Source organism: Seriola lalandi, unplaced genomic scaffold (assembly GCF_002814215.2).
Source record: "Seriola lalandi dorsalis isolate HSWRI2012SDOR001 ecotype SW California unplaced genomic scaffold, Sedor1 jcf7180002054978, whole genome shotgun sequence".
Classification (NCBI taxonomy): Eukaryota; Metazoa; Chordata; class Actinopteri; order Carangiformes; family Carangidae; genus Seriola; species Seriola lalandi.
Genome location: NW_019525528.1, coordinates 171,166 through 184,654, shown reverse-complemented (window position 1 = coordinate 184,654; position 13,489 = coordinate 171,166). Strand labels below are relative to the sequence as shown.

At 43.2% G+C, this 13,489-nt stretch overlaps 2 protein-coding genes across 2 annotated transcripts in view; one reads left to right on the top strand and one right to left on the bottom strand.

Moving 5' to 3' along the window:
- Nucleotides 1-6,720, bottom strand: part of dcst1 (DC-STAMP domain containing 1) — a 10,046-nt gene extending 3,326 nt beyond the window's left edge. Inside the window, exons 1-14 of the mRNA XM_023396499.2 lie at nucleotides 6,705-6,720; nucleotides 6,445-6,570; nucleotides 5,749-5,823; nucleotides 5,525-5,653; nucleotides 4,850-4,989; nucleotides 3,970-4,132; nucleotides 3,648-3,791; nucleotides 3,129-3,250; nucleotides 2,881-3,038; nucleotides 2,574-2,673; nucleotides 2,396-2,491; nucleotides 2,005-2,131; nucleotides 1,263-1,379; nucleotides 359-501 (exon numbers count right to left, since the gene is read on the bottom strand). Coding sequence (XP_023252267.2) covers nucleotides 359-501; nucleotides 1,263-1,379; nucleotides 2,005-2,131; nucleotides 2,396-2,491; nucleotides 2,574-2,673; nucleotides 2,881-3,038; nucleotides 3,129-3,250; nucleotides 3,648-3,791; nucleotides 3,970-4,132; nucleotides 4,850-4,989; nucleotides 5,525-5,653; nucleotides 5,749-5,823; nucleotides 6,445-6,570; nucleotides 6,705-6,720 — 1,656 coding nt within the window. The remainder of the gene's footprint in view (nucleotides 1-358; nucleotides 502-1,262; nucleotides 1,380-2,004; nucleotides 2,132-2,395; nucleotides 2,492-2,573; nucleotides 2,674-2,880; nucleotides 3,039-3,128; nucleotides 3,251-3,647; nucleotides 3,792-3,969; nucleotides 4,133-4,849; nucleotides 4,990-5,524; nucleotides 5,654-5,748; nucleotides 5,824-6,444; nucleotides 6,571-6,704) is intronic.
- A 48-nt stretch (nucleotides 6,721-6,768) lies between these two features.
- Nucleotides 6,769-13,489, top strand: part of dcst2 (DC-STAMP domain containing 2) — a 17,458-nt gene continuing 10,737 nt past the window's right edge. Inside the window, 11 exon segments of the mRNA XM_087171169.1 lie at nucleotides 6,769-7,021; nucleotides 8,336-8,595; nucleotides 8,893-9,063; nucleotides 9,361-9,462; nucleotides 10,007-10,204; nucleotides 10,316-10,381; nucleotides 10,491-10,704; nucleotides 10,861-11,018; nucleotides 11,217-11,381; nucleotides 11,466-11,633; nucleotides 13,311-13,411. Of these exon segments, the coding sequence (XP_087027295.1) occupies nucleotides 6,918-7,021; nucleotides 8,336-8,595; nucleotides 8,893-9,063; nucleotides 9,361-9,462; nucleotides 10,007-10,204; nucleotides 10,316-10,381; nucleotides 10,491-10,704; nucleotides 10,861-11,018; nucleotides 11,217-11,381; nucleotides 11,466-11,633; nucleotides 13,311-13,411 (1,707 nt within the window). The 5' untranslated portion in view covers nucleotides 6,769-6,917.

Genomic DNA, 13,489 nt, shown 5'->3' with positions numbered 1-13,489 from the left:
TCTCCATCAGTGCAGCAGAGGAAGTGACATCACAGTGTAACATATGTTAAACAAAGTTTCTACTGTGAACCAGCAGACACAGCTGATCCTGGAGCAGCCTGCGCCCTGACATCACTCACTGACTCAGTTTAATCTTCTCTGCAGAAACTCCTTCAAAACTATCAATCTATCCATCTATCTATATTATCTCATATTTCGGTGTAATGTTGTCACACCATCAGCAGACCTCTCTGCTGTCACTTTATTTAGTGTGTGTTAATGTGTGTGTGTGTGTGTGTGTGTGTTAATGTGTGTTAATGTGTGTTAATGTGTGTGTGTGTGTGTGTGTGTGTGTGTGTGTGTGTGTGTGTGTGTGTACCTGTGGGTGGTAGAAAGCAGCGATGACCCGTCGGAGGCGGTTGGTGTAAACCTGGAGGCAGCTGAACAGCGCCCCCAACAGGACACAACACACACAGCTCACATACACAGCTGCTGGGAGGGAGGAGGGGGGAGACACACAACCTGAGGGGGGAGAGAGAGAGAGAGAGAGGAGGGGCGTGTTAATGTAAACTGTCCTCTTCTGGATCAGTTTAAAATAAATTCATCATATTCAAACCTGATCAGTTTAATCAATATGAAAAAACACATTCATATGAATGAAATACGAAAATATATAAAATAAATAAATCAACTGATGAATTCTGAAATTATGGAATAAATAATGAAATTAAAGTCATAATTAAACCTAATGTCATTTTATTCTGTCATTAGAGATGTTTTTATTTAATAATAACACTTTCATGTATTTATTATGTATTTATGTATTTATTTGTTCATGTATTATATTCCGTTTTATTTCATTGGACAAAATGTGACGACTTCACTGTCATGAAAATCATCAGTAAGAATAAAAATAAAATGACTAATATTTTAAATGAAACAAAATCAGAAAATTATTTTATTTTTAAATGAAATAATCACAAAATATTTTTTTTATGAAATAAAAATAATTGAAAATAAAACACATTATAACAACATCAAGTAACATTTAACAGTAATGAGTTGGCTTCAATGACTTATTTAATTAATGTTAAATTTCTATATTTTACTTTATTTATTTATACAGTAATTTATTTTAATGAGGTTTGATTTTCAGTCTGATTAAATGAATAAATAAGGAAATATTTTCTTCTTTTATTAAATGTTTTGTCCTAAAATCACGTGCTGGTCCTTTAATAACTGATCACAGACGAGTACTGTGCGACCTTTGACCTTTGACCTACCCTGGTTGTCGGTCTGGATGTGGAGGCTGGACGAGCTGTTGAAGGCTGAAATCGTCTTCCTCAGGAGGCGGGCCATCATGGACGCCCCGCCCACTCTGATGTCCACCTTGTGACTCCCTGCAGAGAGGACTTCATTACCCACAAACCCTCAGTGGTGATGTCAGTTAAGCTCGAGTTGTGAATCTGAAATAGAATCAGTGGTGCGCTTGTCTTTTTTTTTCACAGCCATTTCTCCAAAAAATTGTGTCAGTGTCGAATTTTAATTAATGAATGAATTAATATTATCATGAATATATTGTTTTCATAGTGACAACAGAACAGCTGAAGACTGTAGAGAAACATCACACTCACACATCAACAGTCTGACGTGATTAACGTTTGTTTTCTAATAGTTACCAATGAGTGAAACTAACTTATATAATCTTCACATCACATATCAGTTACATGACATTTGTGTTGGGAATCTTAACATAAAAAAATTTACAAAATTATCAGTTTTTTTTATTTTTGTTATAAAATGTCCCAAACCTTTTGTTGACAAATAAACAGTCTGACATCATAAACTCTTTATATTTTCATATTTGCACCGTTACAGTCGTGCTGCTCACCTGCTCCTTCCTGAGGTCACAACTCACATCAGCTGAGTCGTCGCCTCACGTTTAATCAGGTTTGTTTTCTGAAGGTGTGTGTGTGTGTGTGTGTGTGTGTGTGCGTGCGTGCGTCCGTGCGTGTGTGTGTTTACTGGTCAGGTTGAACTGGGTGACGCTGTGTCTGTTGACGATGTCCAGGACGTGGAACACAGAGAAGTCGACAGTCAGGAGGACGACGCACAGCAGAGAGACCGCCAGCACCTGAAACACACCTGACATCTGACCACACACACACACACACACACACACACACACACAAACCAGGTCTGAGTTCTGTGCAGATGTCGGAGTAGTCGTGTGTTTATGATTGTGTGAGGAGACAGCAGCTGAGGGGAGAGAGAGAGATGGATTGTGGGTGATGTGGTTCAGACCTGACACCACGTGACTCTGTGTCACATTATCTCATGATCGTGTCTCAGGATGTTCTGAGAGCGGTGCAGCTTTAAACCTGATTGGATGATCAGAAATCACATGTGAACTCACAACTTCTTTAAACTCCTCAGGAAGAATTTTCGGGCTCCACGGGTCGATTAACTTCTTCCCCTCTGATTGCTTCAGCGGCAGCAGACACCGCTCCCCCTGAACACATCACATGGTCAAACTGTCAGTCAGCATGTAGCAGTGATGATGATGATGAAGGTGATGATGATGATGACGTTACCACTCTTCTCCTGTGAGCGTCGATCCGTCTGAAGTAGGAGGTGATGTAAACGTTGTCAAACCGAACGTCCCTCCTGTACTGACTGAGGTAACCAAACGCCCTGGGGGGGGGGAATCATGGATGAATTAATTACAGAGACAGAGAAAGAGACAGAGGACAGCTACAAAGAGACAGAGAGGAAGCAGCTACAAAGAGACAGAGAGAGCAGCTACAAAGAGACAGAGAGGAAGCAGCTACAAAGAGACAGAGAGGAAGCAGCTACAAAGAGACAGAGAGGAAGCAGCTACAAAGAGACGGAGACACGTACTGGGTGAAGATGCTGAGGAAGGTGAAGGACATCAGCAGCTGCAGGATGTCCAGCAGCTGCTCCATCGTTCTCTTCAGTTTCAGAAAGGATCCTCTGACTGACTGAGTGATCTCCTGATCCATCAGAGCTCCACCCAGCACCTCCTGCTGCTGCTGCTCCTGCAGGAGGTCACAGGTCACAGGTCACAGGTCAGTTTGACTGGACATTAACAGAGAGGGTGCTGATCAGATGATGGGTGTGGTTCTGACCTGGAGCACGAGCTCGGTGCTGAACTCTCTGGACAACAGGTCGACCGACAGGTTCAGTTTGTCAAACAGCTGACCGAAGTTTCCCTCCACAGGAATCTTCTCTCTGCACCATGGAGTCATCACTGACAAGAGAAGAAGAGGAGGAGGAGGAGGAAGAGGATTACACTTTGTCTTCAGTTTGAGGCCAAACTCAACAAAAATGACACGATGCCTGAAAGAAATACAACTGGGTCTGTAAAGTTTCATTGTCGCCTGAATGTCGGCCGATAGTTGGCTGACTACCGGCTGAATGTTGGCTGTCTGTCGGCTGAATGTTGGCTGTCTGTCGGCTGAATGTCGGCTCTGTGTATCAAAGCCCTTAAAGGACAGTTAGCTTCTTCATATCTAAATCTATGATGTTTCTATTGAACACCATCAAACCAGTTGATCCTCCCATCACTGTCACACACCTCCACCTGTTCTCTGACCACAGGAACAATAAATGAAATGCTTTGAGTCTGGTCATGTGTGACCTCTCACCTCTCATGACGTCACACAGGAAGTGGAACTTCATAGAGACACACAGGATGTGGTTGATGACGGGGACAGGTATCTCCTTCATACACTCCGCCCACCTGAGTCTGAACCAATCAGAGCAGCGCTGCACGCCCTCGTCCACCACACCTGGATGACACACACAAATCAACTCTAACCTGTTGAACTGAGTCCAGGACAAATGTTTTTAGACAGTTAGACGTTTGTTGTTCTTCAGACTTTGAGCTGCAGCTTCAAATAAAATAATAGAGACGACGTTAAAGTCTCAGATTTCACTTCAGCATCAAATGTAATAAATCTGACTCACTGTCGCACTGCATCATGGTCTTTGTAGTGAACTGCTCCTGTGTGCTGTTTCCCTGTTGAGGTCTGAATTTGTCGTATCCGTACTGAAGGACGACCTCGTCTCTGATGCTCTGAAACCTCCTGCTGACGTCCAGAGCCTCCGACTCAAACTCCGCTTTATCGTCCTGAACGGGAGACACAAGCCCCGCCCCCTGATCATCAGACACTGATCTGAACCTTCTTATTGATTACTGATTGGTTGTTTTGGTGGTTTCATTCATTTGTCTTAAAAAGAGAAATGTTTTCTGATGACCTCTATGATGGTGTGATGTTCACAGACTGTAAGATAGATAACAGATATGTACTTTGTTTTATTATGTAAAGCAGCTGTAATCAGATATAAGTGTTTATTAACGTGTTTGTTAATGACTAACTCCATCATCAGAGGAGGCTGCTGTAGAAACAGATGGATCAATATTAAATATATAGAACAAATACTGAACATGAACAAAGATTTAAACATCCTTATATCTGCTTATTAACTACACTGGAAGACAACCATTTATTACATGTTTATACCATTGATTATAGATGTTAAATAAGGGAACGTGAAGTCAAAGACATTCAGTCATTCAAGATGAACTTTGAACTCTTTCTGTCGTGATGTTAAAATACTGTGAATCATTATTACAGGTTTTTATATCAAACATGATTTTAAAGTCTTTTTTTTTCAGTTATTATTATGTTGTTGTTGTTGTTATTATTAATATTATCATTATTTTTGCTTTAGTTATGGACAAATCACCAGGTAATTGTTAGTTTGTTTACAAATGTTTTTTGAAATGGTGGACACGTTAGCTGTTAGCAGTTAGCTGTGATGTCCCGGGGCGTGTCTCTGTCACCATGAGCTCCTTGGTGATGCGTAGAAAAGGCGAGACGGCGTCCCTCCACAGTAACTTGCTGTGATGAACCTGCAGGTCCAGGTTACAGCTCAGAGACAGAGCGGCCGTCTCCATGTTCCGCTGGACGTTAGAGACCGGCCCTGCGATGACATCATCACACAGAGACAGGACGCATCACAACATTAACTACATTCATATTCCACATCCGCGCTTCAACAATATGTTTATTATTAACTTTACTGTAACATGTTGCACAGTCACACCTGCATCTATCTATCTTTCTGCTTATCAATATCTATCCATCATGTCCTGATCTCTGTGCAGCAGCAGTGACACGTGATCCTTTCTGAATCAGCTGCTCTCACTTACCTTCACCAGCAGGTGTCACTAGTGAACTGAGATAAACGAAGCTTCATCCACCATCTATATTTTGTCGTCCTTCACCTGATTCCCTCAGACTCACACCTGAGTGTCAACCACACCAACCTGATCTTTGACTAATATTCAGTAAGAGTTATTAACCTCTGTACTTGATATTTATCTGCTGAGAAACACGTGAGGGGCAGTGATGAACCAGAAAGAGGCTGACGTTAGTGATGAGGACGAACTGGGTTATTGAGTGTGTGTGTGTGTGTGTGTGTGTGTGTGTGTGTGTGTGTGTGTGTGTGTGTGTACCTCTGTAGAGCACTGACAGGATAAACAACATCAGGTACGCTCGGCCGCGGGAGCCGAGAATGCTGGGAAACATCAAGAGGACTGAACACCTGAAGGAGGAGGACAACGCCCCGCCTACTGCACACACACCTGGAACACATGCACACACACACACACACACACACACACACTTGTCAGTCAGATGTTGTAAACGTGCTTGATGTAAAAATATGAAGTTTCCTCACCGACAAACAGACATCCTGCTGCCAGCTTCAGGTCAAAGGTCAGAGGGAGACTGTGAGCGACACCCAGGAACAGGACTGAAGGAACGAGAGGAACAGGGATGATATGAAGGAACATCAATGTATTTGACTTGATTGATTATCATGAATATCTTTCACTGGACATGATAAAAAGTTGAGGAAAATCAATTAAATTAAAAAAAAAAAAAATTAAAAAAAAAAGACTGATTGGTGTGGTGTAGAATACATTTTAACATATACAATAAAATAGTAAGTATAAAACATTTGTAAAAATAGCAAATGTTATATAATAATAATATAAACCAAATTAAAATGCTTAAGAAAACACTTAAATAATATAAACCATTAAACATTATAGAATAATACTATTACAACTAATTAAAAATCAAAATTTCCTCATGAAAAACACAAAAAATGAAAGCATTGTTAATCATTTTACAATAAAAAATGATATAAAAAACAAAAAATAAAGATAAAACATTTCAGACTTTAAAATAAAACTAAATAAAAAAACAATTATATAAACTGATAAAAAGAGAATCAAAAGTAAATAAATTTATTAAAATAAAACAAAATATTTAAATTAAATACTAAACAGTTTTAATGGAGAATGCTAACATTAGCCAGTTAAGTTATTTTCAAATCCACTTTTAGTCAGGTGAAAAGGTGTGATGTTACCTGTGCCGCTCACTACTCCAAACAGCGCTCTGAGGACCAGGTGAGCCACAACAAACTCTTCTGATTGGCTGAAGAGAAAGCGATGAACAGCTGGAGGCAGGTAGGTCAGACTGACCCTCTCCACAGCTGGAAGAGACACAAACAGCTGGTTAACGTGGCTGTTTTTTACCTAGCAACAGGTAAACGAGAAGAAGCTGCTAGCTTAGTTAGCTTAGCAAAACATGACGTCGACAATAAGATGTTTATATGTCAGAACTTACTGCTGCGATGAGCCATGGTCTCGTGTCTGCTTCAACAGCCTTAAATCTCAGTCCAGTGTCACACGGTGAAGGTGAAGGTGATGGAGGTGAAGATGAAGATGAAGGTGAAGGTGGTGACGGAGGTGTGTTTACGGTTCAAGCTTCGGTTCGTCATGTGGTGTTTTTCGGTCTCCAGGCAACAAAAAACTTCATGGTTCTGTTCAGAAGTCAGAGATGGACGCTGAAGACAGGAGAAGACACCTGATGAAAACTGACATCACAGTCCAGGTGGGCGGAGGAGGCGGGGCCAGACGCACCCTTAGAGGAGTCCTGAGCAGGTAACTGTTCACAGGTGACAGAGAGAGAGATGGCTAGCTCAGCTAACTGGGAGCTAATGGCTAACAGATGCTAACGTCAGCTGATAATGAACCTACAACATGAACTGAAGGTTCCTGTTTGTTTTTAAATGTTTCAAGAACATGAACTGAAGGTTCTCAGGTTACTTTCTTAAATGACAACCTGTTGCCCGGGAAACACTCTTCTACACTGAGTTCATACCTTTAATAATATCCATCAATAATCAAACGTTTGATTTATTTTCATTATGAACATCAGAGCAACAAAGAGAGAGAGAGAGAGAAAGATACTGAACCTTCTGTTAAATGATTGATATTATATAATTACATGTATATAAGTACAGGTGGTCTCCATTGTCTCCACATGCAGCTGCTAAAATAAAAATATACTTATTTCATGTCTGTGTCACATTCAGATTAGTCACTGGAACTATAATTAAAGGAATAGTATATTAGTTATATATGTGTAACAGATATATAAATACACACTGTATAAATGATAAGACTACTGCACCCCACAGTGAGCACTCCCCTACCTTTATTATTAATATGATTATTATCATTATGTTTTAACAATTAACTTACCACATCATCTTACTTGGTCACTTCAATTATTAAAGGACTGTAAAATAAAATAATTGTTTTTAAAGAGGTTTGGGATTCATTCTGAAAAACATTTTTAAAAAAAATGTACATGTATAACCTGTTATGAGTCAGGATGTGTTCACCAGGCTGTTTCCTGTCCACCGGGTTAAACTGGGTTAAACCGGTTTAAACTGGTTTTTATTTGAGCTGTCAACTTTAGAGTTTCTCCTCTGACAGTCGACATAAGTCTCTGTTATGATCTGGACCCTGGTTCTGACACAGCAGTAAAGACCGAACACAACTCATGTCCATGTAAATAAACATGGTCAGTCTATAGCCACACCAAGCAGTGATGTCACAGTGTACTGGAGTACACCTGTACCTGGTTTAATGTGAAATTATCTCTCATGTAATTCCCATAAATACCATAAATCTACTTTTTATGTTGGATTATCTTGGTACTTTTTCCTGACATATTGATTATTATATTATTATATTGATAGTTGATTGACAGTTTCATGGAGACAGGGTTGAACAACAAATGTCAGCAGCTTGAATCACGTCAGAGATGATGTAATCAAACAGTTTCTGAACCCCTGCCCGACAGGACGCCTGTTGTAGCTGTGTAACATCTGGATCTGTCTGTTTAGGGGTGTGGTGAACGTTACAGCCTGTGACGCTTCAGAGACCTCAGTGTGTTTCCCTCCACAGGTCATCAGGACGCTCTCGCCTCAGCGGCTGGAGGAAGGTTAAAGGTCACCTGTTGGAGGGAGGGTGGAGCCTCGTGGCGTTCATGTCCGGGCTGGTGTTGGCGTCTCTGTACGGCATCACGGCTCTGTTTCTGCAGAAGCAGCCTCTGTGGTTCTGTGTGTACACCACGCTGGCCCTGGCTCTGCTGGCGGCGTTCGGTCTGGGACTGTCGGTCGGAGTCCGGGCCGACGTCACCGTGATGCTGCCCTCGCTCTGCTCAGGTCAGTGACTCCACCCCCCACCAGGGTTATCGCAGACTACACAGGTCTAACATGCCTAGATGGAGTTTTAAGACGTGGCTCTGATGAAAGATATTATTCAGGTGCATTATGGGAAATGTAGGATCCAGTGCTTTGGACTAAAAACAGAAAACCTGTTGCAACTGTAACATCCTTGTTGATCCTCTGACTTTTCAAATACCTGCAGAAAGACATTCCCATCAAATGGAAGTGGTGCTTTAAATGGAGGCGTGGCCCTGATCAGCCAATCACAGTCCCTCCTCTTCTACTGTGTCTTAGGTCACGGCAGGAAGTTCCTCCTCTTCCTGTTCGTCTCGGTGTTGCTGTCCGGCCCGCTCGCCAACACCTTAGAGAACACGGAGCGAGCTGCTGCCAGTCTGCTGTGTGGAGCTGAGCTGGCAGCCAATCAGACGCAAGAACTGATGCAGAGAGCAGCCACGCCCCTCTTCTGTAAGACACGCCCACTCTTACTACCACTTATACCGCTGAAAATACTGTTAAAAATACTACTAAAAACTACTCAAACACTGCCAAAAATACTGCTGTTACTACCAATACTACAACCAGTAAAACTGCTGAAACTAAACTACTGAAATAAAAAATAGCTGCTACAAGCACAACTTTAATTTTAATATATATTTCATAATTTAAAAGTTTCAACAAGTCTTGTAACACTGACTTCATGAGTCACTGTGACCCACCCCAAAAGGAAATCGTGTGTGTGTGTGTGTGTGTGTGTGTGTTCAGCTGTGTTGGACAGAATCAGACAGATCAGCAGTAACGCTCATGCTGTCGCAGGACGAGTCCACAACTTCATCCAGGCTCTGAGTGACAGCGTCCAACATGTTGGTGAGTGACACCTTCATCAGTGGAGAGATTGTGACACAGTTTAATTATGAAGTTATTATTAAGATTAATAATGTGTATTGTTCTAAGTGTGTGTGACGCTCGTCCAGGAGTCGTAGAGACAGATGATGGAAACATGTTGATGTACAGATATTAACACAGTACATAAAGAAAACAAACAAAAGTGTTTCACTGAGTCACAGTCGTCACGTCCTCTTCTGTCCCACGACCTCCAATCAGCTGTTTCTTCTTCCATCAGTCTTTCTGAAAATATGACGCGTTGCTGAGGTTTAGTTTCCAGATGAAGAATGTCAACTGTCCCACTCTTTCTGCAGACATGTGAACTAACCACGACGCCTCCGGTGGTCTGTGGGCTGATGGGAAATGGAGTTTGTTAAAGGCCACTAAAAAAAACATAATTATTAAATAAACATTAGAACATGTGGCGTGAGTCACATGACGTCTCTGTGTCTCTGTGGACACGTGGAGGTGGATACAGGAACTCCTCCTCCACACATACCTGTGTGTTCTCACCTCTGACCTCTAGCTCGCATTCTGAGGAACGTCCTCCACTTCCTGGTGGACATCGGGGACGTCTGTAACGCCAAACTGGGCTCTCCGTACAGGAAGTGTCGGGCGGTGTTCGCCGAGGCTCGGGCCGACTGCTCCGACCTGCTGGGAGAAGACTTCAACTTCCTGTGTGACATCGTGGACGGCTTCCTGCCGCTCTGCAAGCTCGCCCGCGGTGCGTTCACTGACACCATGACCTCGTAAAGACTTTAAGGGAGCATTTTTGTTGACCTTTAGTTTTGTCATGAAATTACTTTTGATCGAGGTCATAACCTGCCATTTTCAGCTGCTGAGCTCTTCTGCATCATCCCCTCCTACATCGCCAAACAACTGAAGAAACACCTGGCAGCTCGTAAGTTCATCTTCATCATCCATTAGAAATACCTGTTCATCCTGTGGGGGAGGGGGACGCACCTGGACAGGTCTCCGGTCTCTCACAGTCCGTCACTCTCCCTCCTCAGCCACCATCGCAGCGTTTGAGCGAATGAAGCGCGAGTTTGAATTCAACATCTCGGCATCGGTGACCTTTGACCTGGACGCCAACAGCAGCCGCTCGCTGCAGCAGGTGTCTCAGGACATCATGGAGGAGGTTTCATCAGACCTGCAGGTGTTTCAGAGCCTCAGCGGAACATTAAAGTATGGCGGCCTCGTGCTGCTCGCCTGCTCCTTCCTGAGGTCAGAACACACTTCACCTGAGACGACTCCTCACGTTTAATCAGGTCTGTTTTCTTAAGGTGTGTGTGTGTGTGTTTGTGTGTGTGTGTGTGTGTGTGTCTGTGTGTGTGCTGTGTGTGTGTGTGTGTGTGTGTGTGTGTGTGTGTGTGTGTGCAGGGCGGTGAGGTACAGACGCAGGTATCTCCGTGAGCTCGACTTTGACAACATCTACATCAGCTCTCAGTTTGAAGAGCTCGACCAACGGGTGACCTCAGGGGGCGGAGCCTCAGTCCTGCCAATCACAAGCAGAGAGGCCAAGATCTACATCACACCATGTCAGTACACCTGTGTGTGTGTGTGTGTGTGTGTGTGTGTGTGTGTGTGTGTGTGTGTAATTTCAGCTGGTGATTGACAGCTGTAGTATGTGGGACAGATATAAAGATGGTACCTGATTGGTTGCTGTATGATGTCACGACACGTTGCTTTGACCCAAAGGATGAACTGAAGTGACCCTTGTCCCGCCTGTTTTCCAGTGTCGCTGCACCTGTCGAGCAGAGAGCGGCGGGTGGTAATGATGGGCGTGGTCTCGGTCCTCAGACACCTGGTCATGGGGGGTCTGCTGGTGGCGCTGGACTTCCTGGTGTTCTGGATGCTGGATCAGGTGCACCACCAGGTGACGGGGGATGTTGTGGCCCGAGGTGAGACGAGACGTCCGATGTGAATATGACCTAGGTGGTGGTGAAAGTGACGGTAACCACAATAACCATTGCGTTCCCCGTCAGCTCCGGTCACCGTGGCGGTGCAGGTGAATGGATCCGGTTTCGCCTCAGACATCTTCAGAGACCTGGTGGCTTCGTTTAACGTCCTGCAGGAAGGAAACATCACAGTGATCAGCAGGAAGTGTGTGGTTCAGCCGTCAGAGCCAAACTACAGCACCTGCTTCATCCTAGGTGAGGACACCTGAAGATCAAATCAGTCAGTCCATCAGTCAATGGACAGATAATCATTTGTTTTAAAGACAGAATGTCTGGTTCCAGCTGCTCAGGTGTGAATGTTTGCTGCTTTCGTTGTTCTCTCACAGTAACAACATGTGAAGACGTGACTGAGGACATTTTATAGACCAGTGGTGGCAATTATTTCTGACCCGCCAGATTACTTTGATAATAAGATTTTTTTAATCTAAAAATAAACAGATCTCCGTCTGAGCAGCAACAGTTACCTGCAGCATCACTTCCTCTTTGGCCATTTTGCAGAGAAAACTAAAAGCACAAGAAAGTCTGTTTTTGTGCAGCAATGCTTTATTTAAAGCTTTTATTCTGATAAGTTCTGAAAAGAAGTTCCAATGGTTCTGTTGCCTGCTTGACATACGATGTGTGATATGACAAAAACTATAATAAGCGTTCAGTCAGTCAGTCCAACGTATAATATGTGACTGTGGGAGGAGGAGCTTCCTTTCACGCATGAATCATACAGATCATTGAAAAGATATTTCATTTTAAAAGTTGAGTCTCTGCTAACAGACCATGTTAACTGATAAACAGCTAGCCCGCTAACCGCTAACCGAGACAGTCCTTGTTCTGCTCCGCAGCCTCAGTCAGTTCGGTGTAGCTCCACATGAACCAGTTTTCTACCTCACAGTTTATAAAGAGAAGACAGAGGCATTGTGGGTGAAGAGCAGAGAACCATCCGAAAGAAGCGGAAAGACAAGAATCACAACTTCCGGCCAGGACTTTCAGAATAAAACCACAGCGGAAACAGAAAACAGATGATGAGCAAGATCGTGGATTGTGATTCATATTGTATTGTGTATATTGGGATCATATGACCACCCAAAGTGTTCAGATGGATGATAGTGTCGCCACACTCTCCGATCATTTCTATAACTTTCTGACATCACAGCATCCGCCCTCACTGATTGGTCAGCTGTGTGTAGATGAGAAAGTGGGCGGAGTTTGAACCCTTTTTCATTCGTTCCACACACAATTCTCTCACTTCTCGTGTGAGGGGAAGGGAGGAGGAGGGAGAGGAGGGTGGGGAGGGGGAGAGGGAGGAAGAGGATTTGAAGAAACTCTCCAGGAATGTGAGAAAGCTGATCTTTGGTTCGGGCTGACAGCTGTGTGTCGTACAGCTCAGGTCTGAACAGGTAAAGTTTGATTGACAGCTGAGAGACAGTGATGACAGAATGAGACACAGCTGGAAAACAAACACATGAAGAATGACAAACACTTCCTGTGTTCAGGATCGTCCAGTTTAAATCTGTCTGTGGAGGAAAGAGACGAACAGGGAGGTTTAAACATGAACACAGACCAATACAAGGTTTAAAATACAAGATAAAATTCAATAAAACACAAACATGTTTTAAACCTCAGAGCAAATTAAATCAGAATCTAAAATATTAATATGAAATATAAATATACACACATACATTTTAATCTGTAATCTAAATATAAAACGAGTCTTTAGATATTTAACTTTAGGTTTGAGGATGAAAACGTCAGAAATGTGTATTTGAACTCCACGGTGAAGAATCATCAGGTCTCTGTCTCTGTGACCAGCAGCAGAGGGTCTGATGTCTCTGCTGGTTCCACTGGTTCCACTGGTTTTACTGGTTCTGGTCTGTGTTGCAGGGTTCCTGCTGGGTCTGGCTCTGCTGGTCTCTCTGACCGGAGGATTCGTCCAGCGCTGCAGACGAGTCGCCTGTTCTTCATATCACCCAGAGAGAGAGCTGGTGAGAACACACACACACTCACACACACACACACACACACACACACACACACACACACACACACACACACACACACAC